Source organism: Tamandua tetradactyla, chromosome 24, assembly GCF_023851605.1.
Source record: "Tamandua tetradactyla isolate mTamTet1 chromosome 24, mTamTet1.pri, whole genome shotgun sequence".
Lineage (NCBI taxonomy): Eukaryota > Metazoa > Chordata > Mammalia > Pilosa > Myrmecophagidae > Tamandua > Tamandua tetradactyla.
The window spans coordinates 13,499,515-13,525,279 of NC_135350.1; the positions used below are offsets into that span (position 1 = coordinate 13,499,515).

At 37.5% G+C, this 25,765-nt stretch overlaps 1 protein-coding gene across 9 annotated transcripts in view; it reads right to left on the bottom strand.

Moving 5' to 3' along the window:
• The window catches only part of SEC24B (SEC24 homolog B, COPII component), a 117,294-nt gene extending 91,753 nt beyond the window's left edge, over nt 1-25,541 (bottom strand). For 4 of the 9 annotated variants that reach the window (XM_077142582.1, XM_077142581.1, XM_077142576.1 and 1 more), the window contains exons 1-2: nt 25,260-25,541; nt 2,503-3,243 (exon numbers count right to left, since the gene is read on the bottom strand). In XM_077142582.1, the coding sequence (XP_076998697.1) occupies nt 2,503-3,243; nt 25,260-25,383 (865 nt within the window). In that variant the 5' untranslated portion in view covers nt 25,384-25,541. Of the gene's footprint in view, nt 1-2,502; nt 3,244-7,415; nt 7,571-7,601; nt 7,964-8,417; nt 8,504-25,259 lie in introns of those variants that run through there. The other 5 variants (XM_077142574.1, XM_077142573.1, XM_077142577.1 and 2 more) reach the window with 4 other exon arrangements.
• Between the last annotated feature and the right edge of the window lie 224 nt (nt 25,542-25,765).

Genomic DNA, 25,765 nt, shown 5'->3' on the forward strand with positions numbered 1-25,765 from the left:
TGTGAATGAGCTCTTATTTTGAAACAAGATCTATGCTGATATAATCAAGTTAAGACGAGTCATACTAGATTAGGGTGGGCCCTAAAACCAATATGACTGGTGATATATTACAAGTCACGTCCATGGAAATTTGGACAAGGAGATGGAGACATATGGGGAAAATGGTTATGCAAAAATGGAGGCTTCCAGAAGCCAAGGAACTCTTGGGGCCACCAGAAGCTGAAAAAGTAAGGAGGAAACCTTCTTTCCTAGAGCCTTCTTTGGGAGCATGGCCTTAACACACCTTCATTTCAGACTCTAGCCTCCAGAACTGTGAGACACTAAATTTCTCCTGTTTTAAGCCAACCAGTTTCTAGCAATTTGTTATAGAAGCCTGAGGAAATAAATACACAAACCAAAGGCAAAAAGTTAAATCATAATCTTTTTCTTCTAAATGCCAATTTTCCTATATACTTAACAAGAAGTTCTAATACAGAACTAGAATGTAAAGGATGGAAATACATGTCACTTCTCTATCAAAAGAATCAATTCCTATAATTACACAAATAGAAGGTAATTTTATAATTACTCTCACTTGTATTAAAAATTTTTTTTTAATGATAAGCTCTTTCCAATTAAGTGTCCTGTTCAGTAGTCAAATGACCTCATTTATCCCCTGTCCTACATCTCAGTATAAATTGGTTCCAATCCAGGATCCCATTTGCATCTCAAATATAAGATAGGAATTGCCTGTATGTCCTCTTTTTTGTCACGGAAGTTTACAAAATGTTAAATCAAAGGTACCTTAAGAAAGCTGATCTCTAAAAGATTAGTTGAAAGAAGAGAGAAAAAAATCACGATTTCTAGGAAACAGTGGGCCCTGGTTCTGAAAGGGTACACTAGACAGACACAGGAAAAACTGAACTCCAGGCTAAACTCTGTCTTTAACATTAATGCCCATAAGCAACCAACCTGGGAAGAATTACAGGTGAAACAGCTCTGAATAGTAAGCATCACTTCAGATTAAGTTAGAAATACAGATTCCCAAGACTACCCCTGGAGATTTTAGCTCAGATTTTATCTGAGGCTGAAAAATCAAAATCTTGTGCAACTGACTGATTCTGGTGCCTAGACAAATTGGGAACTGTGACACTTTGTTGAGTCACTCAAGAACCAGTCAATACAAACTACCTTCTTTCTAGACTGCCTCTACTATGAAAACTACAAAGTTAAGCATTCATTTTCCAGTCTACCATGAAGCTAAGGGTGGCCTTTTAAAATAGCTACCTAACAGTAAATATCATCGTTAAGTAATGATACTTAAAAGGAAGTCTGTGAATGCCATCACTCTATCCCCTTTTCTCTCCCTTCCTCCTGCTTTTAAATCTAACTTGATGCTTACAGGTAGAAGTTACCTTATTTCTACAAACCAACATGCTAAGGATAGTAGAATGGAAAGAAAGAAAAATACTAAAGACATCTGGAACCACTGCATCCACCCAGACTTCTCGTTAAGTGAGAAAAACACCCTCTTTTTTGCTTAAACTACTAGTTGCTTATAGCTGAAAGCATTTCTAAATGGTGAGTGATCAAGGAGATGACCCCAAATGTACGGTTCAGATCCAATATTCTCAAGTTCTAATTTAAAATAATTTAATTGTCCAGGGAAGGGTACCACTACACAGCATCCTTGAGACATAACTATTTAGACCATGACATACAATTTAAAGGCATCATTATAATGCCCCTCCCATTTTTAAAAACTAATTTCTATTCTTTATACACATTTTCAGAGAAAATCTGTTAAGTTCAAGTTTAAAGTTGAATTAAAATTAACACAGCCTACTAAGATCTCCACATTAAAAATACAACATACTTGACATACATTTGAAGTAATAAATTTAAACACATCTTGGTTTAGAAAGATCAGAAAGACTACATGTATCTTCCTAAACCTTTCCCATTCTTCACAGTATCTTACTAATTTGGGAATGAGAAAACATTAGCTTTAATATGTTGGATACATATTTTCTGTGAAAGTCATTAACAGGGGCTAACTGAGGGAAACCTTGTGGTGTTGTAGGCTATCACCTTTCCTACATAGTAAGTGAGGCTCTGACTGGGAAAATAACTCTGTCCAAGGGTGAATTAATGTAAAAGTTAACGTAGAGATCAACAAAGCAATCCCCATACAGATCCTTCAATTTCATACTATATCTAACTCACATTAAAGACAACTATAAACAGAGGCATAAAACACATCAATAAATATTGACTGAGATCCCAATCAAGGCAAAGAAACAGGTTAGACAAGGCAGATGATGGGGTAGCTAGTTGTAAATAGGTTGGAGGGAAAGATTCAGACAGAGTGCAAAATACTACAATAAAGTAAATAAAACTGCAAAGGTGAGCTAATTTACACTTTTCCTATTAGGCAGAGATTTAAACCTTCATGTAAATAGTAACTAACAGGAAATGTACAAATTTTCAACCAGGCTTGGTTGAATTTTTCATTCAACCTACCAGTATTTGTTGGATTGTTGCTGGCTGTCACCAGGGATCCGGTGTGGTTTTGGACAGGATTGTCTTGGGTTGACAGCAGGCCTGGAGCTGACCAAGACAGAGTATTGTATCCTGAAAGACTCTGCTGCTGGTGGTGATGTTGTGATGGTGGAGGTGGAAGTGGCGATGGATGGCTGATAGCTGTGTTTTGACCAGAAAATGAATGATCTTTAATTGGTCTGACAGTCGAAGCATTCTGAGATGTAAACATTTGCCCATATGGATCACCAGCAGGCAGAGAGGGATATGAAACACTAGCTTGTGCAGCATTAGAAATAGTTGACATAGCATAATGAGCACAAGTAGAGGGAAATCCCTGAGAAGCAACAGAAGAGTACATGGCTGGACTATTGTAGTGATTCACAAAAGAGGAGTATGGCTGGGAGGCACTGGTATGCAAATGGGATGCTGAAGATGCAGCACCTTGGAAAGATTCCGGAGCGGATCCCATATTATGAGAGGCAGGAGGAGGAACCCTGCCGTACATTTGCTGTGCTCCTGGTTGTTGGTTCACTGTGCTAGTAGTCACCACATTCTGTGTTGGTACTGTATAGAGACCAGAGTAGTAATCATCGTGCTGGCTATCTAATGACAATGAGGTCATTTTCCCAGGTCCTTTAGGGTAATGTCCTGAGGGAGCAATATAGTTTTGAGGATGAAATCCATACCCAGATGGGACCTGCATTTGATTCTGTGCTGGACCTGAAAAAGAAAGAACAAACATACAGTGATTAGTTAGGAGATAACTAAAAAATATGTTGTAACTAAATGGCCATAAAAGAAACACCACACCTCTCTCCAGCCAACACAACAAGCAAACTCACCACCCTCCCCCTACGTGGGAAATGACTCCCAGGGGTGTGGACTTTCCTGGCAACGTGGGACAGAAATCCTAGAATGAGCTGAGACTCAGCATCAAGGGACTGAGAAAACCCTGAGACTTAGCATCAAGGGATTGAGAAAACCTTCTCGACCAAAAGGGGGAAGAGTGAAATTAGACAAAATAAAGCATCAATGGCTGAGAGATTCCAAACAGGGTCGGGAGGTTATCCTGGAGGTTATTCTCACGCATTAAATAGATATCCCCTTGTTAGTCAAGATGTAACGGAGAGGCTGGAGGGAACCGTCTGAAAATGTAGAGCTGTGTTCCATCTTGAAGATGACTATATAATGATAGAGCTTTCACAATGTGACTGTGTGACTGTGAAAACCTTGTTTCTCTGCTCCTTTTATCTACCTTATCAACAGATGAGTAAAACATATGGAATAAAAATAAATAATAGGGGGAACAAATGTTAAAATAAATTTAGTCTGAAATGCTAGTGATTAATGAAAGGGAGGGGTAAGGGGTATGGTATGTGTAAATTTTTTTTCTGTTTTCTTTTTATTTCTTTTTCTGAATTGATGCAAATGTCCCAAGAAATGATGATGATGATGAATATGCAACTATGTGATGATATTGTGAATTACTGATTATATATGTAGAACGGAATGATCAAAAGTTAAGAATGTTTGCGTTTGGTGTTTTTTTGGTATTTTTAAAAAAATTTAAAAATTAATAAAAAAATAAATAAAATTAAAAAATACAAAAAAAAAAAAAAACTTGAGAAAGAACTGGCAAAAAAGAAATACCACAGAGGGGATAAAACAGAATCATGGAGTAACTTTTAAGCATAGTTCCCATCTAAATGTTGACCCCATTAATTTTCTTTATAATCCCAACTTGCTACAAAAGATACATACCATTATAGACCCACGGGGGTAGCTAGCCTCCAAAATAGTCTCAAATGATCCCCACCTCTTAGTAGTCCCTCTTGTGTAGTTCCCTTCCACAATGTACTAATGTTCTGTGTGACTGCCAGCATATGACAAAGGTGATGGTATATTACTTCCAAGATCAGGTTATAAAAGACTGTGGCAACAGTCTTGGACTCAGACTTTCTCTCTTTCTCCCAGATCACTCAATCTGGGGGAAGCAAAGTGCCCTGTTGTACAGAGCTCTATGGAGAAGCTCATATGGTGATTAACTGAACTCTATGTCAACAGCCAGCAAAAAACTGAGGCCTGCCAACAACCTGAAAGCAGATCCTACAAGGCCAGTCAGGTCTTGAGATGACTATAGCTCTGGATCCAAGCTTGCCTATACTCTCATAAGAGACCCTAAGCCAGAACCACCCAGCTAGGCTGCTCCCAAATTCCTCCTCAGAAACTGTGAGATAAATATTTATTTTTAACTTACTAAGTTTTGAGGTATTTTATTATATAGTAATAGAAAACTAATATGCTCACATAGAAGAAAATCAGTTTTTTATTAGTTTTTTTAATGTGATAAGATAACAATGTACTATTGTAAATAATAATAATAATAATAATAAAACAAAAAATCCAAACAGCAAAGAACATAAAGTAAGTCCCTCTAACTCCCTGGTAGCTGAGCTCGAACTTCCCAGATATAACCACAGTCAATGCTTTCCTGTGCATCCCTTGTACGCAGACCTATATACATGTAATGCATATATAAGCTTATACATAAAAAAACAAACAAACCCAAAAAACCCAAGCAAGATGATACTACAGTTCTTCTACTGACTGTTTTTTAACTTATATTCTGGATATCATTATGTTTCTATAAGTATATGTCTATGCATCATATGCAAATGTATAAATTCTCATCTTAAAAAAAAACTATGTAATACTTCACTGACTACACCTATCTTGATGACTATTTCAGGGGGTGAATTAACATATTTATAAAGTTAACCTCTGTGACGAATCTGTAGGATAAGTTCCTAGAAGTGAAACAGGTTCAAAGGTTTGTGCTTTTGACCATTATTATCAAATAGCTCTCCAGAAAGATCTATCAATGTCTACCCTTCATTAATGATGCTTAAAAATGCCTCATCTTTCCAACATTACTACACAGTTTAATCTTTATTGAACTGATAAGTGAGAAAATTACAGTATTTAACTTTGATGCTGAACTTTTTCAAATGTTTATTAGCCATTGGTGTCTTTCTCAATTACATGCTTTTTTTCCTAGAGAGTTGTACTTTCCTTAATGATGAATAAATATTCTTATATACTAAGAAAATTAGCCCTATTTTATAATTATGCTTTGCAAATATTTTCCACAGACTATTATTTGTCTTTTGACTTTATTCATGCTGTTTTTTGCTATAGTTTCTTGATCATTATGTAGTAAAATCTTTCTCTTATGCTTGATAGATTTTTGAGTCATATTTAGGTTTCCCATTTCAAGGATATAAAACTATTTACTCATATTTTCTTCTAATCATTTATGCTTCCATTTTATATATTTATCTTTGATCATTACAGAATATGTCTTTATTATTAAATATTAAAATTAACATCAATCTTAATATTAATTTTATCACTACAAATATTAATAACATACTATGTACCACTCACTGCTTTAAATACATATGTTAACTTCTTAAATCTTCCTCTAAATCCTTTGAAATAAATGATCTGTTGCCCCTGGCTACACTAATACCTAGCTTTACTTTTTTAATTCATCAAACAGCCAATCGCCCAAACCACAGGATTCTAGTCTTAGTTTCAATTACCTTGCTTTGGATTTGAGGCAAATGTCAAAGAACCTACTGTCTAGTTTTCTAAAGGAAACAGCATCTGTGCCATACCTCAAATGATAAGAAAAAAAAAAATTCATAAGCAGCTTCAAGTTCATTGACACAAGTATACAAAAGTAACTGCCACTCCATTTCCTGCCATAACAATGTATAAATGTATTTCTCTATAAAAGAAATATGAACTAAGTATATATTTCCTTGCTGTGTTTTCAATTTCTATTAAATAATGTAGTGGAATCTTATATTTTTTGTGTCAGGTAAATACATATTCTATGACAGATACAATGACAACTCACACAAGCTGTAAGAGAAAATACTACCAACACTTCTATAATTCCAATGGATATACAGAGAACTGAAACTCAAATAACACTTTTTTATTAAATGTTATAATTCACTTTTCCAACAGGATAATATTTTATGACAAGGTAATAGCTCAACTGAAAGAATTTATTTACTTATAGAAAAGTATGCTTATCAGGAATCCTTCATTAATAAAACAAAAATGCAAACATTCTCCTCTTCCTTATTAAAATGCATAAAAAGATAGATTTGTTACCCTTCATTAAAGTCTCAGAAAAATCTAAACTGATAAAATTTATCAATCGAGAAAACAGCCAAGTCAGACTTGGATAAACCTATTTAAATATCTTTTCACTTAATGATTAATTTAGCTTATCCATGCTATGTGATCTGAAGACAGGGAAATAAGCATCATTATATCCAAGCTACAGAAATGTCATTCTTCCAAAAATAACAAAAACACTGTATGTGCTGAAAATTATCAGAGGTGAATTACCCACCAGAGGTAGCTATTTATTTCCCTGTCCATCAAGGAAAACAAAAATACTTTCTTAGGGACGGGGGAAAGAACACCTAATTACATGTCAATGTTTATTGTTTCTTATGCTATCCTCATGTATGAAAAAGTACCTGAAAAGAATGAAAAGTAATCAAAGAATGATAAACCAGGGTCCCTTCGAAAGCAAAACGTTTCAAATATTTTAAATCATTATTTAAAAAGCCTGTACTAAAAATAGTAACAGTAAACATAAGGATTGGTTTAGGTAGAAAGAAAATGCCACCTAGAACAAGATAAGAATATGAAAATTAATATTAAAGTATCATTTCTTCTGCTTATGCCAAAAACTGAACCTGGCAAATATTATAAATACATAATTTAAGCATACCCATCTTTTTTTTTTTTTTACAGTCTGTAGAGCAAATTATGGGTATCTTATTAGTGTTACCATTTTTACTTACCTATATTTCCCAAAAAATTCCTCAATAACTGGCAGTTTTAAAATATTGTCCACAAATTCTCTGATACTCCTCTGATTAAAGGATGGGGCTTATGTCCCCTTGCCTTGAAAATGAACAGGCTTATAACAGCCTTCCAAAAAAGCTGTTTTCCAAAAAGGAATGCAAAAGTGAAGTTGTGTGACTTACAAGGCTCTGTCATAGACAATTCAGCTTCTGTCTTATTTGATGGAACACTTGCAGGTGAAGCCCTGAGCAGTTTGCAAGAAATCCAATTATCCCAAGGTTACCAATCCGCAATGAAGCTAAACTACATGGAGAGTTCACATGTAGGCACTCTGGTCAAAAGTCCTAGTCTTTCAGTTCTCCAAGCCAAGGTGCCAGATACATGAGAAACTGAGACTTCCAGATCATTTTGATCTCTAGCCACTGAGTCATTGCCAATCTTTGAATCTTCCCAACCAAAGCTTTAGACATCACACAGCAGAAATAAGCCATCCCCATTGTGTCCTGTCTGAATTCCTGATGCACAGAATCTGTGAGCATAAAAAAAAAATGATTCCTTTAAACCACTAAACTTTGGGGCAATTCATTATGTTGCAATAGCAATTGGAACAGCAACTAGTTAACTATTTTTAAAAATTTACAACCCAGATTCTACCTGAAATGCATGCATCCTTACTTAACATAAAAATGCATTATATTTTTAAAAATCTAGTCACAGTTTGTTACAAAAAATATTATTTTCAAATATGTGAAACATACTATATGTGCCTTTAAGTATATATTTATGTATGTATACACAAACAGATACAAATAATGCACTAAGTTGTCTTTTTATATTTGAGAAATAGTTTGCTCCTAGAATATAATATTTATTTGAGGACTGTATACCTTAACTGAAATATGGGGAAAAAAACAGAAAAGAATGAAAAAAAAAAAAGGCTGAAAACCAGGTCTATCATGAGATGTGAAAACAACTGAAATCATAAACGTGCTACACACCTGCACTATCCATTCAATATGGCAGCCACTAGCCACCTGCGGCGACTGAGCACTTGAAATGCGCATAGCTAGTCCAAACAGAAGTGCTGTAAGCATAAAATATAAAACAGATTTCAAAGAAATGGAATGAAAACAGAATCAGTAATTTTTAATACTAATACATGTTGAAATACAAATGTTTGAAAATATTGGGGCAATTAGGTAAGTTAAAATTATTTCCACTTATCTATTTTTTTATGTGATTACTAGAAAATTTAAAATTACATATGTGGTTTACATTCTATTTCTACAGAACAGCACTGCTATAGACATACCACCACCAAGAGAAAAGGGGAATTAATGGCAGTATACAGAGAACGCTTTCATTCTAGGCATGGAAAAATGGATAGACAGATAGATAGATAGGGCATTGGTAGAAATAATAATTACAAAAACATTTCAAAATACTGCTGAGTTTCATTAATGCTACTGATTTCTAAAATCAGGCTTCCTAGCATAATTTAGATGCAGATTTTTCTTTGCTTTCCTGAACTTTTTAGTTCTTCACTTCTAAATCTGTGGAATGACAGTCTAGGAAGAGTGGATTTTTAAAGGAAAAAAAAAAAAGACTGAATTTTCTTGCCGATTTTAGCATATACAGGCTGGATTTTTTTTTTTTAACAGCCATTTCCCCAAAGGAATGTGTCTTGCTTATTGATATTTGCTATGTTTTATTCATTGGAATAGTTCTTATTTTCTATGTGTTTCAAAAGCCTGTGAGAAATACAGAATTTGATAAACTTTTTGGAAGTAGGAAAGCCCCCGATTTTTTATTCTTTGAGTCATGCCTACCTTTGCTATGGAGAAACTGCCTCTGGAAAAACTATGACAGTTTTGATTCTTGCTAGTGTGATTTAAAACTTAACAAAAGGTGTTAAGAGTTTTCTGATATATGATCACAAAACAATTGTAAAGACTACTGTTTTTACCATTGAAATTTAAATTGTGATAGAGGTTTTAAATGTCTAGGGTGCTACTGCTGCTTTTCTTGAAATGCTAAATTTTTTAAAGTAGTTTTTTCATGTTTAATTTCAAAATTTATGAAAAAAACAACAAAACAGCCAAAATCCGAGAAACAAATAGCCAGAGTAAAACTGTTGTGCCTTATATTTTTCTTTGATTTTTGTCTTGGCAACTATTTAAAGAAAAATAATTTTTTAAAAAAAATCTAGATTTGTTCTACCACATTCAGAGTATATGGAGAATTTAGGGTCCCTCTTTTTATCTCATATGACTTCCGTTAACATTTTCTATGTCTTATTCTGAAACTGAGTTTCAAACTAGAATGCCTTTGAGGCCATATGCTTTCATAGAGGTCCTTTGACTTACATAATACAACATTTGTAATAACTTTTATTTCGGTAATATTCAGATTCCGAACCATAGCCCATAAGAAGGAATGTGATTTTAATATTGGTCTTTGTTGATGTGCTCAAGTGTCTGCTATTTTTTTTCCCATTAAATCATAGCCATATGGTAAAATTTCTATTTTATTATGGTTCTCTTTTACTGATGGACATGCTGTGGGTGTTTCTTGGAATGGCCAATTTCTATTAAAATAGTTTTGGAAGAAAAATTTTTAAAAAGGCACTCACTCCTGCGGTATTCTTCTTGAAAATTCACAGCTCTGCCTAATTATGAGAAAACATTAGCAAAACCAAAGTGAAGGTCATTTTAGAAATGCCCACCTAGTACTCCTCAACTGTAAAGGTCATGAAAAACAAGAAAAAGCTAAGTAACTGTCACAAAGCAGAGAAGACTAAGAAGACAAAACTATTGCAATATGGTATCCTGGATAAGATCCTTGAAACAGAAAAAGATACCAGCAGGTACACCGGTAAAGTAAAAATAAATCTTTTTTTTTTTTAAAAAAAAAATAAATTAATTGTATTTCACAAATATTAATTTCTTAGTTTTGATAAATTTACTGTGACTCTGTAAGATGATAACATTAGTGGAAGCTGAGTGAAGGATATATGGGAACACTGTACTATCCTGAAGCTCTTCTGTAAATCAAAAATTACTTCAAAGTAAAATGTTCTTATAATATCAGTAAAAAGAAGTGCTGATAATGACCTAATAAATTGACCGTATAACACAATGTTTCAGAAAAATAACTACACTAAATATAAATAACAGATGATTCTCTGTTGGAGACTGAATTAGGTACTCATTAAACAGTTTTAATCCATCTTCCTGTGGGTGTGAAGCCACTTGTAAATAGGACCTCTGAAGATGCTATTATCAGTTAAGGTGTGGACTCATTTGTGAATGGTATCTTCAAAGAACCTACTAGGTATGGCCAAATTGAATTAACATGTGTCTTATTCTAATTTCCTGAAGTCTTATGAAGAGAAGTCAGAGAAAGCCACAGGAGAAACCCAAGACAGAACTCACCATGTGAAGGACAACTAGCATCACCAAAACACTACCAAACTAGGAGAAAGCATGCCCTTGCCAACAAGATGATTTAAGACTCCTGGCCTTCAAGACTATGACAGACTACAGGTTTCTATAAGACAACACACTGAATGGTTATTTGTCATAAAAGGTCTGGCAAACTAAGACATTTTCCTAAAGTGCAAATCTGATAATGCTACTCCTTGATTAAAGACTTCTAATGGTTTTCTTGTCATAAGGAAAAAGTTCAAATTCTTTAACATGGCCTATAAGACTGTGATAGGTCAAATAACCATCCTCTCCACAAAGAGGTCCATGCCCTAATCCCAGGACCTGTGAATGCATTACATTACACGGCAAAGTAGAAGAATTAAGGTAGCAGATGGAACTGTTACTGATCAGCTGGCCTTAAAATAGAGAAGATACCCCAGATTATCTGAGTCAGTCCAATGTAATCACAAGGGTCCTTAAAAGTAGAAGAGGGAGACAGAAGTGTGAGAGGGAAAAGTGACTAGAGAAAAAAACTCAAAAAGGTGCAATGTTGCTGGCTTAGAAGATGGAGAAAGAGGACCATGAGCCAAGGATTGTGGGCTGCCTCCAGAAGTTAAAACAAATATGTATTCACCCCTAGAGCCTTCAGAAGAGAAGCCAGCCCTGCCAACACTTTAATTTTAGCCCAGTGAGACATACGTTGGACTTGTAATCACAGATAATAAACTGGTGTTTATTTAAGCCACTAGTACCACCAGTATGTGATAATTTATTATGGCAGTAAATAGAAAACTAATACAAAGTGTTAGTTCTGATCTGACCCATGTTACCTCTCTGGCTTCATCACTCACTACTCCTTCACACAAGATTTTGAACAGGTATATCTTAGTACATCCTTCACACGAGTTGGTAAATCTGACTAAGAAATAAAGTTTAATTTTGCTACAACTAAGGATGACTGGTATTACGGTAAAGTCAAATGGAATGTTGAGTTCCGACTTGGTGACAGGCAGTACAACTTGCTACCAAGTAAGACTGTATGTTAGAAAGTAAAACTATCCTTTTTCACAGGTGACATGATCCTTTATATAGAAAAACCCAAAGAACCCACAAAAAATGTCAATAGAACTACTAAATGAATTCAGCAAAGTTGCAGGGTACAAGATAAACATCCAAAATTTAATTGGGTTTCTATACACCAGTAATGAATAATCAGGTAAATCAAGAAAACAATTCCATTTACAATAGAATCTAAAGGAATAAAATACCTAGGAACTAATTTAACCAAGAAGGTGAAAGATGTGTACACTGAAAACTACAAAACACTTCTGAAAAAAAAGATGAAGGAATGAATAAATGGAAAGACATCTTATGTTCATGGATCGTAAGATAGAGTATTGTTATGATGTCCGTAATACCTAAAGCAATCTACAAATTCAATGCAATCCACACAAGAACTCCAGCGCAATCCAGTACAACTCAGCTCAGAGCTCAGAGCCTAGAGCCCAGAACCAACAGAGACCTAGATATTTGGAGATGCAGAAAGGAATCACCCTGCGAAAAGCTGTTTAAACCCAGGAGCTGAGAGGGAAGCCCAGCAAATGTTGCCATGTGACAGCGAAAGCTAAAGTTCTTCTTTTCCACTGAAGAACTGTAAATTTGTAACTAAATAAATCCCTTTTATAAATGGCAGTCCACTTCTAGTATATCTCAGCAGCCTTAGCAAACTAACACTATAAAATTCTTATAACAAAACACAGGGAAATATCATCAGAACTTTGTATCAGGCAATGGAGTCTCAGATTTTATACCAAAAACATGAACAACAACACAAAAATGAATTTCTTCAAAATTAAAAACTTTTTTGTATCAAATCACGTTATCAAGAAAGTGAAAAGATAACCTACAGAATGGAAGAAAAGATTTAGAAATCAAATTTCTTTCTCATCCCCACACCTAACTCTCACTATTGTTCAGCTCTTAGCTCAGTTCTTCTTCTAGAACACATTCTCTAGCCTTCCAAAATGAATATTAAATGACCTGCCTAATGTTGCATCCATAGTATCTTGGAACCCAGTGATAATACTTTTCACATGGAACTGTAATTGTCTAATTATAAACTCTATAAGTAAAGAAATTGGGTCTATTTTGCTCTCAGTTCCATTTATCACTAAAGTTTATTAGCATAGTGCCTGGCTCATGGAAACCATTGCTATATTATAAAACAATGGAGATGAGTAGGAATCACTGAATAATCTGATATTAGGCATTTTCCTTGTCACAACGTATCAACGAGGAACACTAATACTTAAAAATAAAGAACACAAAACTTTATGAGCTTTCACTATGTAAAGTAACTTATATGCAAATTCAAAGATAAACATATAAGTTTGAATTTTTTCCTTTCATATGTTACCCTTTTTACTCTGTAGTGGTTCAAATATGTGAACAGTATTCAAAAGGAAATGAAGAACCTACTGTAGTTCATTCTATCTCCTACGTTTTAATAACGGTACTTAAAAAAAATCTTATCAGATGACATAGTTTCCTGGTTGCTAAGACAAATACCATACAAGGGGTTGGCGTCACAGCACAATTTATTGGCTAGAAGTACAAATTTGAGGCACCAGCAAGGCAACGCTTTCTCCTTTAAGACTGTGGCATTCTGGGGCTGGCTGTCAATGATCCTTGGGTCCTTGGCTATTCTGTGCCATGGCAATGCATATGGTAATGCCCTCCCTTTCTCTTCTGGGTTCAAATGACTTCCAGCTTCTTTAACTCCACATGGCTTTCTTTTCACAAAGCCTCCAGTAGAAGGATTAACATCATTCAGCTGGGCCACACCTTTAACTAAAAATAAAGTTTTCAATAGGTCCTATTTACAATGGGTCCATTCACCCACAGGAATGGATTAAGATTAGGAATATCTTCTTCCTTGGATACATAATTCAAACTACCATAGCCTGCCCTCTAGATCCCCAAAAGATATGTTCTTCCTATATGCAAAATATACTGATTCCATCACAACATCCCAAAAGCCTTAAGTCATTTCATAAAAAAGCTAAGTCCAAAATCTGGTAAAAGTCAGTTATGGATGTGGTCTGTTTTGGGGAAAAATACCCCTCTATCTGTAGACCTGTAAAACCCAGACAAAAAGTTATCTGTGTCCAATATATAATGGCAGCACAGACATAGGATGGATATTCCCACTACAGAAGGAAGGAAAACAGAGGTCATGGGTCCCAAGCAAGTCCAAAACCTAACAAGGCAAACTTAATCAGATTTCAAGGTCTGTGAATCATTTCCAGATTGATGCTTTGTCTTTAGGGCCTGCTGCAGTGACAGTCCACCCTTTCCAAGGCTTGCACAGAGGCCATACTCTCCCTGAACACTGGGTATAGAGACCAGATCTCCAAGTCTCTGGAAGGTGACCAGCTCTCTGCAAATGCCAAGCACAGACCCCACAATTTCTGAGCGTTGGGCTCATAGCACTCTTCCTAATACTGGCCTACCTCCTCCAAGTACCAGGGCAGATGGCATTCCCCATCCTAGTACAGGGGTGGACCCACACTTTCCACACATGAATGACCCTACCCTCTTGGCCCTAAGAGATCTTTTTAGTCCAACCTCTGCTTCCATAGTTCTGCCCTTGAAGGTATGTTGGGGCTGTTTTTCCTTCAATTTGTTTCTTTTCTGTCCCATTTAGTCCAGGTTGAGAGTGCTTCTAGTCATACAAATTTTGCAAAAACTTTGTCTGCTTTGTATATAGTTCAAGGAGGCCCAAACCATTAATAAAAACTTTTCACAGATCCTTCTTGGATGACTGCATTTCCAATCCTGACTTCCACTAAAATGACCAACTAGAAAAAAGTTCAGGCAAATCTCTCTAGCAAAAGATTGTTCACTTAAACTTTGACATGGAGCCCTGTCCTCTGGGGATTCACTTCTGTGTTAGTTAGATTCAGTTGTCAACTTGGCCAGGTGAGCATGTCTAGTCTTGTTGCTGCGGACATAAGCCAATGGTACGTGAACCTCATCTGTTGCCAATTACATCTGCAGTCGGCTAGGAGGCGTGTCTGCTGCAATGAATGACGTTTGACTTAATTGGCTGGTGCTTAAATGAGAGAGCTCAACGTAGCACAGCCTAAGCAGCTCGGCATTCCTCATCTCAGCACTAGCAGCTCAGCCCAGGCCTTTGGAGATGCAGAAAGAAGTCACCCCGGGGAAAGTTGCTGGAACCCAGGGGCCTGGAGAGAAGACCAGCAGAGACCATCTTGTGCCTTCCACGTAAGAAAGAATCTCAGTGGAAAGTTAGATGCCTTTCCTCTGAAGAACCAACAAAATAAATCCCATTTTATTAAAAGCCAATCTGTCTCTGGTGTGTTGCATTCCAGCAGCTAGCAAACTAGAACAACTTCCAAGAAGCTCAGGGAGGTCCCCAATAGAGCTGCCTCTGGCCCTAGTCTCAGTGTACAATATCTGGATAGGCTGAGAATATTTAAAACCTTCAATTTCTGGTTTCTTTATGCTTAAGAGTTTAACTCTCAGCTTACCTCTTTTCTCTCACATTTTACTATAAGCTGCAAGGAGAAAGCAGGTTGCTCCATCCACACCACTTAGAAAGCCCCTCAGCTAAATATACAAATTCTGCCTTTCACCTGACATTAGAACACAAGTTTATCAAGCTGTGTGCCACTTTATAACAAAGATTGCTTTTCCTCCAGTTTCATTAACACATTCATCATTTTCTTCTAAGGCCTCAAAAGAAATACCATTAACATACATATTTCTACAACAGTCTCTTCAAAACAATTCAGGCTTTTTCTATCAACCAACCCACAATTCTTTCAGTCTCTACCCATTATCCAATCCCAAAGCCATTTTTAAGTATTTGTAATAATGCCTCACTTTCTGGTATCAAAAACTGTCCTAGTTTCCCAGCTGTTAGGACAAATACAACACATTGGGTTAGCCTGATAAAGGGAATTTATTGGCTCACAGTTCTTAGGCTAAGAGAAGTCCAAAACTGAGGCATCACCAAAGTGATGCTTTTTCCCTTAAGATGGTGGTGTTTAGGGACTGGATGCTGGTGACCCTTGTGTTCTGGGCTTTTCTGTCACATGGCAACACACATGGTGATAATCTCTCCTTTCTATTACAGGTGATGACTGTCTGATGACTCTAAACTTCTTCATCTCCAAATGGCTTTCTCTTCATGAAGGTTCCAGTAATAAGATTAAGGCCCAACCTCATTCAGTCGGCTGCACCTTAACTAAAAATAGCATCTTCAAAGGATTCTATTAACAATGGATTCATACCTACAAGAATGGATTAAGAGTAAGAACATGCCCCACCCAACCTGGGGGCAAATAATTCAACCCACCATACTAGGTGCGTTAGTTTCCTACTCCTACTGTAACAACTTAGCACAAACATATTGACTTAAAACAACACCAATTTATTCTCTTACACTCTGGAGGTCAGAAGTTTGTTTTACTTGTCTAAAATCAAGGTGTCAACAGTAAGTCTAGTTCATTTTAGAGGCTCTGAGGGAAAAATCCATTTCTTCGACTTTTTCAATTTCTAGGGGCCACCTATATTCTTTGGCTTGTGTCCCCTTCCTCCATGTTCGAAGCACATTACTTCAATATAAGCTTCTATTGTAACAGTAGCCTAAACTTCTGTTATATTGTTTTATGCCCTGACTCTGACTCTCCACCTGGCTAATCCAGAATAATCTCCCTATCTCAGGATCCTTAATTTAATCACACCTGCAAAGTTCTTTTAAACATATAAGGCAACATTCACAGCTTCCAGGGATTAGCATTTGGACATATTTCAGGGCCTTTATTCTGCCTACTACACTAGGTGTCAATGGCAGGTTTTCACACAACTATACCATGAACTCCATTTGACTGAAAGCAACTTGAAAATACCACCGATTTTAAGATATACTCCTTCAGAGATAAAAAGGTAAAAAAAAAAAAAAGGTGCCTTAGAACCAATGAAATTAATTACTGTATCTAGGAAATAGCCTGTAACACACTGTCTTACAAATAAACATCAACAAATCATCACTGAAAACAGAAAAATTCTGTTACATGTAACTTCTAAAAGAATTCTACATTCCTAGCTTCAAGTAAGATATGTTTGACTAAAAGAGGGACTATGATTGCTCAAACACGCTAATCTACCCTTGGTACCAATCTGCCATGAGAAATAAAGATTTTTAACAAGTCGTCTGTATACCTTTCCAAAGGAGCTGTTTAGCTGGTCAGTCTGATTGTCACTGTCAAGTACCAGCTACATACAGCCTTTGATTTTTTATAAGTATCATATGCCCCCCTCAGCAAAATATATTATCACAAGATCCATCCAAAGGATACACCCACTTCAGTGATAAATCCTTTCAAAGGAGAACTGATTCTTTTCCCGCTTTAAACAAATCTGACATGAAAATCAAAATTTACAAAACAAATATTTTATAGAACATTTAGTCACTTTACAAAAAAAATGTAATCATAGGATCCTTTACATAAATAAATTTACTTAGGGCACATGAAATATAATTTGGTTTGGAAAATTTCAAAGCTTTCTGTTTTCCTTTATCTCACTCTCACACTCCTCTAATTCATGACCAATGCAACCACAGTATTTAAAAAAAATACTCCTTAACACACAATCCTCAGTCGCTCCCTATCTCTCCAAATAAAGTCTAAACTTCTTAGGCTAATTTACAAGAACTTCTATAAACAGCCCTAACATATCTTTGGAAACTATTCTTTTATGAGTGCCCACTCAAAGTACACTTTTTATTCCTTGTCTTTGATTCATGAGTTCTTACCTGCCCATTCAAAGTCTACCCATTATTTCAGATCTAGCTGAAGCTTTACTTCAGCTCTTTCTTAATTTTCCCCTATTCAACCAAAAAGAAACTTTCTCTTTTCAGAACTCTTAATACCTTTCTCAGAGAACTTACCAAAGAAATATGTATTCATTGCCTACATTCCTTTTCTCCTTTACTAGAGTGCAGAAAGCACTCATGTTTGCACACATTCCCCCCAGAGTACCTGTCACTATACAAACAGGAGCTAAGCATGATACCTGCTAAGAACTGCGAATTAAATTCATACACAAATGTCAGGATTACATATCTAGTGTGTAAAATAAGGTTCATGTATTTTAAGATCAAAATAGGTGGTGTAGGAGATAATGGTAGGAACAAAGTTCTTAAGATATAGGGAATGGAATTCTGTACCCAAATAATCTAGATTCATCTGAAATAGGGCAAGGATAATAAGCAGGAATGTTGATAGATTTGGTGATGGTAAGAGTAATCATAAATTCTCTTCAGACTGCTTTTTAATTTCTTTGAAAGTAAGGTCATTGGTGGAAAGGTAAAGAGAGGGCAAGGATGTTGAGGCATGAGGAAAAAGAACAAGATGTGAAAGAGCAGGGAAATACAGAAGACTGCTAATTGGTGTGTAGGGCCCACTTGAGAGCTATCACAAACGTAAAGTAAAGGAAAACCTCAAGGAAAATAAACAAACCATCAAAATAGGATTACTCCAACATATACAACCATTTCATAGAGGGAAAAAACATTAAAAAGGTTACTGACCATGGTATAAATGTACAAGGCTGACAAATAAGTAATAATAAAAATATAGCAAAACACAAAATACAGCAGGACACACAAAAAAGGTTAGAAAAGTTACAATTTCCACTACAACACAATTATAGTTGAGAAAGGGAAAAAAATTCAAAAAGAGAAAGAACAAAAAAATAGCAGAATGTCTCTAATGCTATAAATCCTAAATTTTCCACAAGATAACATGATCATTTTCACATAACAGAGAACCATCATTTTTACTATCAAGAGTATTTGTTCCATTTTTTTCCTAAATTGAGTTTCAATGCTTTTTTTTAAAAGTCTTCATTATCTTAACAAGAACATCACAGTTAGCAAAATACAAGCTCCTCTACTCTACTGAGATAAACTCATACTAACTTGGAGAGGCAGAATTGGGATCCAAGAATGTAATTCATTCATTAATGAAGTACTAGGAAGCAGGTCTACTTTTCTAATCCCTCTCCCTACATTCCCTTGCTTCCCCCCAATTCCTCTTACAAGTGGCTTTCTACACGCAATTCTAGAAAACTGGAAACCAATTAAATCCATCTTCCAGCAAGCTGAAGTAGACAGTCTATTACAGGAAATCGTTCATGTATGGATTTATAGAAGGGAAGACTGGGCAGTATAAGAAAAATATTAAAGAGACTAAAATAGTGATTGAACCTTAAATGCAATGGGTGGGGGTGGGGGTAGGGGGCAAGGGGAAGGAATGGAGCAGCTTGTACAGAGATTCCTGTCAGTGGCCAGTCTTCAAAAGCAATAATGAATGCAACACAAGTTCTTTACTCATGGAGCACCTACTATGTGTTGCCACAGGGAATATCTTGAAGAAAACCAATGCTGTCTCTCATCAGAGAGAACTTATAGCCTGAAGGCAATAGAATGAAAGGGTCTCTCACTTGCTAAGCACCTACTTGTGCAAAGTACTTTAAAAATATTACTCCATTTAATGTAATCCTCCAATAATCCTATAATAAAAGTACTATTATCCCCTACAAGTTCAGAGTTGCTTAATTTTCTCCACCAAACCTAGTCTGTATCAAAACCTGCATCTTTTTTACTAGCCCACACCTTTGGGATGATTATGAGTGTACCCAGCCTATAGAAAACAGTGGCTTCCCCAGGACTGAATAATAACGTGAAATGCTCTAATATACAGAGCTGACTGTGAAGATGCCCTCATTTCTAGGAAAGTCAGTGAAAACTGGCACAAAATCTGTTCTATTTCAATGCCTATATCATAAATACATCAAGGTTTACAGACGAATTAGAAATACGCTGTTAGCTGAAACAGTATAATCAGCGGCAATGAATGTGGTTTACAAAAATTATTACCATGTACTCTCAGAAACCTGAGGTGAGGGAGATGGGGGAGAAGAATGAAAAGATACTGCAAATATCTGAAGCAATGCTTACAGCAATAAAAAACCATATACAAAAATTAAAGCAAAATTGATCATGGACTTTAATATAAGACTCTTACGAGACCACATCGGAGCAAAGCTTCATGAACTGGGACTTGGCAATGGATGACACCAAAAGCACAAACAAAAGAAAAATAGAAATATCAGACTTCATCAAAATTAAAATTTTTGTTTATCAAAGGACATTATCAAAAAAAGTAAAAAGACAACCTACAGAATGGGAGAAAATAGTTGCAAATCATGTATCTGAAAAGAGCTTAATATCCAGAATATATAAAGAACTTCTACAATTGAACAACAAAAAAATAAACAACTAGATTAAAAAATGGGCAAAGGACTTGAACAGATGTTTTCTCAAAGAGGATACATAACTGGCCAATAAGCATATGAAAAGATAATATCATTAGCTGCTAGGGAAATGCAAACCAAAATATGAGATACCACTTCACACCACAAGGATTGTGTCATGGTCAGGTTCATGTGTCAACTTGGCCAGAAGGTGGTACCTGTTTGTCCAGCTGGGCAAGTGCTGGCCTGTCTTTTGTATGAGGACATTTCATAGAATTAAATCATGATCACATTGGCTACATTCATAGTTGATTCCATTTGTAATCAGCCAAAGGGAATGTCTTCTTTAATAAGTGATGCTTAATCTATTCACTGGAAGCCTTTTAAGGAGAATTCAGAAGAGACAGGTTCTCTTCCTGCTTCGGCTGGCAAGCCTCTCCTGTGGAGTTCATCCATACCCTCTATCAGAATCATCAGCTTCACAGCCTGCCCTGCAGATTCTGGACTCTACATTCCCACAGTTATGTGAGACATTTATAAATTTTATATTTACGAATATTTTCTGTTGGTTCTGTTTCTCTAGAGAATCCTAATTAATACAGATGGCTACTATTTAAAAAAATGGAAAATAAGTGTTAGAGAGGTTGCAAAAAACTGGAACTCTAAGGGTACGCTGGTGGAAGGTAAAATGGCGGAGCCACGGTGGAAAGCAATATGGCAGTTCTTCAAAAAGTAAATACAGAATTACCACATGACCTGGCAATTTAAGGCTTAGGTATATATCTAAAGAAAGTAAGAACAGGGTTTTAAAGAGATATTTGTACACCAGTGTTCACAGCAGAACTATTCACAATGGACAAAAGGTAGAAACAACCCAAGCGTTCATCAACAAGTGTTCATTAATAAAATGTATAAACAAAATGTGATACATATATACAATGGAATATCACGCAGCTATGAGAAGGAGTGATGTTCTGAGAATACTGCAGCACGGAACAACCTTGAAAACATTACACTCAGTGAAATAAGCAGGACATATAAGGACAAATATAGCATGACGTCACTTACATGCAATATCTAGAAATAGCAAATTTGAAGACAGAGGTTACCAGGGGATGGAGGAAGAGAGGGAGAGTTTTTGCTTGGTGGGTTTAGAATGTTTATAAATAAAAATTCATTTTTACAAAACACTTTTAAAAGATAACTTTCCTCTCCCCTATATGGGACATGACAACCAGGAGTGTGAGTCTCCCTGGCAATGCGGGACATAACTCCCAGGGATGAGCCTGACCCTGGCACTGTGGGATTGACAATGTCTTCTTGACCAAAAGGAGGAAAAGAAATGTAACAAAATAAGGTATCAGTGGATAAGGTGGTTCAAATAGAGTCGAGAGACTATTCTGGAGGCTACTCTAATACAAGCTTCAGCTAGATACTGCTAATTGCCATGGTTTGCCAAACTTAACCAACAATATTCCTATTAATCCTAAGGAATACAAAGGCTCTATCTGAAATCCTACAAAAATGCATGCACTAAGTTTATTCTTCAGAAACCTAAAACCTTCAGGTGATTCTGGGCCAAATAAGTCCTTAAACCCTAAGGCCCCAGCATCTTCAAAAACATCAACTGGCTTTATCCCCCTACCTCATATTGTTGATACCCCTTTTTCAACATAAAGAAAGTTAGAATGGGCATAACCCAAATAAGTAAAGATCGGAAGAAGGAGCAAAGGAGAAGGAGGAGTTATAACAGAGAAGTTAGGATTTAACAAATGAGTATGACTACTGAATCATTACATTGATGTATCTTTTTAGTCTCCAGTGTCTTGGAGCAGCTAAAAAGAAAAACCTGAAATTGTGGAATTGAAATCTATACTAAACTTCGAAGTCTGTTCTGTAACAAGTTGTTAAAATGTACTCTGAAATTTATTGATTTTTTTTTGAATATGTCATATTTCACAATAAAAAAAGATCCCTTTAAATTCAAGTCAACTGGGAACAATTTTGGAGTTACACCATCATTACAAGGCTATCCAATCAATTCTCTTTTGTCTGAGAACAGCTTTGGAAGGAATTTCAAAAGGCACAATAAAAGCAAAAGTTGAAAAATATTCAACAAATATTTCATATGCAAACACAAATAAATTTAAAAGTTCCTTCTGCTGCTCAATGTAAACCTCAAGTGCAGAAATACAATTCTGAGGAAGGAAATCTAGGAGAAAGATTTCACAGACTCAAATAAGTCATTTTCAAATAACTGGGAAAAAGCGTAACAGCAATTAAAATTAGAAAACAAGTAAAGGTGCTAATGAAGTCTCAAATTTTCTGCCTCTATTCCCTTCCTTACTCAAACATGTCAAAGTCCCTAAAAACAAACTTCTTAGAGTATGCTAAAAGAAAGAGATCTAGACTCAGAAATAAGGGGACTGAATCGGACTTTATTTAACAAATGTTTAATGAATACTTATAACTTGCCAGGCATTGTTCTGGACCCTGAATACCACAGTGAACAAGAGACAAAGCAGCAACCCTCAAGAAGCTGACATTGGAACTGGTGAAAAACCAAGCCACTTAACCTTTCTGAATCTTGATTTCATCTGTAAAATCAGGCAACTGGACTTGATGATTTTCAGACTGTGCTCCAAAATTAACTGGGCCTCTACCTCTATTTTAACCTTAACTATTCTGCTTTTTTTCCTGATTTACCCAGCAGGGCTCTATATACATTTTTTTTGGAAAAACAAATCTGATTTTTAAAAAATTTCGTGACCAAAGAACTAAGTGATCTCTAAGGTACCATTCCAGTTTTACAATTCTGTCATCTGTAATGTTTCATACTCATGGTTCTGACCTATTTCTTTTTCACCATGTCTGGAATTCCAGAGATAGATTAAAAGGCAACCTAGCTTACACAGGACTAAAGAATAAAGCAGAAACCCAAATCACTGCTTTAATCTTTAGCTACAGATGTAGCCAATACTGTGTAGCAAAAATCAGTTTTTCTAAAATTAGCAAATGAAAAAAAAGAGACTTTATCTTGTTTCTTTTTCGCTACTTAAACCACTTCTCTCCACAAAAACAACAAAACTGTCTGTAGTTCTTTATCTTTATTTCCAAATTTCTTACCATAACATTTAAGGCCTGAGACCTGGCCCCTTTTCATTCTTCCTTTCCACTTCAATGCCTTGGCTTTCCCTACCCAGCACCTTCTGTGCCTCTTCACTGCTTGCAGTTTCTAAACATGCCTTGCAATCTTACTTTTCCAGATTCAGGCAGTAATCAGTGCTTAGAGATGGATTTCTCTCCCATCCCAACTAGTTAAATCCCTCAAGGCCAAAACCAACTTAAATGTCAACAAAATGCAGGTCAGGTTGGAAGAAAGGATTCTATCACTCTTATCCATCACTTGAGTACCCAACATATAAGCATGCAGTAAATGTTGCTGAAATGAACTGATTATATACTGCAACTTTAAAGGAAAGTAATGAAACAGTAGAAATCAAGCATCATCTCTATTTGATTTTAAAATGCGTGACTTGATCTGTTCTTAAAGATTTAATGTCCTCATTATACAACTGGCTAAGCAAATATTCTAATGTTCCTTGAACAGTCACAAAATTTATAAGGCCAAAATAAATATTTGAAATTATAAAAACTGTTCAGCAAGACAAATCATACTCAGATAATCAAGGAAAGACCACAATCCTTGAATCACTGTTAACATGGGTTTACAATGGAATAAAAGACTTGGGATCTCTACTGACAGAGTGTTTGATTTCTTCACACACAGAACTGTTTTAAAAACAAAGCATGTAAAACTGACAAGAATGGCTGATCCAAAGAATATAAAGGCTAGGCCATCACCTTTGATTTATGAACAAATTCGACCACTGAGTCTCAGAATAAATGATAAACTTCATGCATGAAAAATATCAGATGTAAAACTTAGATGCTGCCCTAAGTCTTGTAAATTTTTATTAGTAAATAAGATAAAATAGGCCAGTCAGACGACAACCATTTACAGAGTACCAGTGGTTTTACTATCTTACACAGGGCATCCATATTTTTCTAAGGCATTCGGTTAACTACTTTTCAGAGTTCTCATCTGATATACTACCAAGTCTGTAACGAGAGCACCCTTCCCCCCACCTACCGCCACCCCGGTTTGCTCAGATCCATGAGCATTCCAAATCGCAAGATTAGGGAATGGATATCCCAGAGATGATCATTTTTCAGCCGAAACTCCTCCATACTAAAAGCCTCCGACCTCAGCATGAAAAGCGGCTTTCACAGTTGCACTGGTTGCTTGCCGGCGTGGAGGCCTTGACTCAAAGAAAGGCCAACTCGGGCACATTGTTGTATTTTCTGAAACTGAAACTGGGAAAAACACCCAGATCTAAAAGTATTCGTTTAAATCCTTTTGACACCTGCTCTCTTTCAAGCAAACTGCAAACCCTTAAGCAGCAGCCCCAACAACAGTGACACACCTTGAGGCCGAATTGGGTCAGGGTTACAGTTACACGTACGTTGCATATTTACAACCTTTTGTCTACAAACTTGAGCGCTAACTTAGTTCCCTCGAGGGCAGCGTGCTCGCTAGGCAAAAAATCAAAGCAATTTCCCTAAGACAGGAAGAATGCGATCCATCCTGCTCAAAGCGCACACCAGAGCACGCACCCTGCAGTCCCAGCTCCTCTCCTGCTCTCTCAGCAGAGGGGTCGCCCGGGGGTAACCTTCCAGCGAGCAAGCTGCAGAACAGGGATTTTACGCGGTTTGTCGGCTCGGCGGGTTCTACCGCTCGTACTCTCCGCCACACTTTCGGGCCTGGAGTCACATTACATAAACATCCCCGGCCCGGGTTTCCCAGGAGGGTCCCCGCCCCCAGGCCCAGGGCGCCCCTCCCCTCGCGCGCCCCGCACCGCCCCTCCCCCGCATCCGCCGGGGCCCGCCGTCTCCGCACCGCGCCCGCCGGGCCGCCCGGGCCCACCGCCCCGCCCCGATCTGGCCGCGCAGGCCGCCCCGCTGGCGCTAGGCCCCGCCGGCCGCCTCGGCCGCCCGTCTCACCGTTCTGTTGGTACGTTGCTGGGCCAGGGCCCGCGGGCGCGGCGACTCCTGCGGCAGCGACTCCGCCGAGCTTGGGCAGGATCCGGCCAGCGCCCGGGTGAGAGGACCCGGCGGGGGCCGACATGACGGCGCTGCTGGCGGCGGCGGCGGCGGCTCCGCTTGGGGGAGGTAGGCGGAGGGAAGGGAAGGCGGGGCCGGAGAGGCGAGAGGAAGAGGAAGGAACGCGCCTGGCGTCACCGAGGGAGTGACCCGGGACAGGGGCTGGGTGCGGGCGCTCGCCGGCGGCGGCCGCGGGAATCCTGGCCCGCCCCGCGCCGTCCCGCGCCGTCCCGCGCCCCTCGCCCCCCGCCTCCCGCTTCGGATCGCCCCCCGCACGCGTGGGCCTGGCGCCGCCGCAGCGCCCCCTGCAGCCCGGAGCAGGGAGGGTCCAGGCCCCAAGCGGGCCCGGGTCTGCAGCCGCTGTGCGTGTCCCCGCGTCGGCTGCCCCTTCCCGGGAGGGGCCGAAG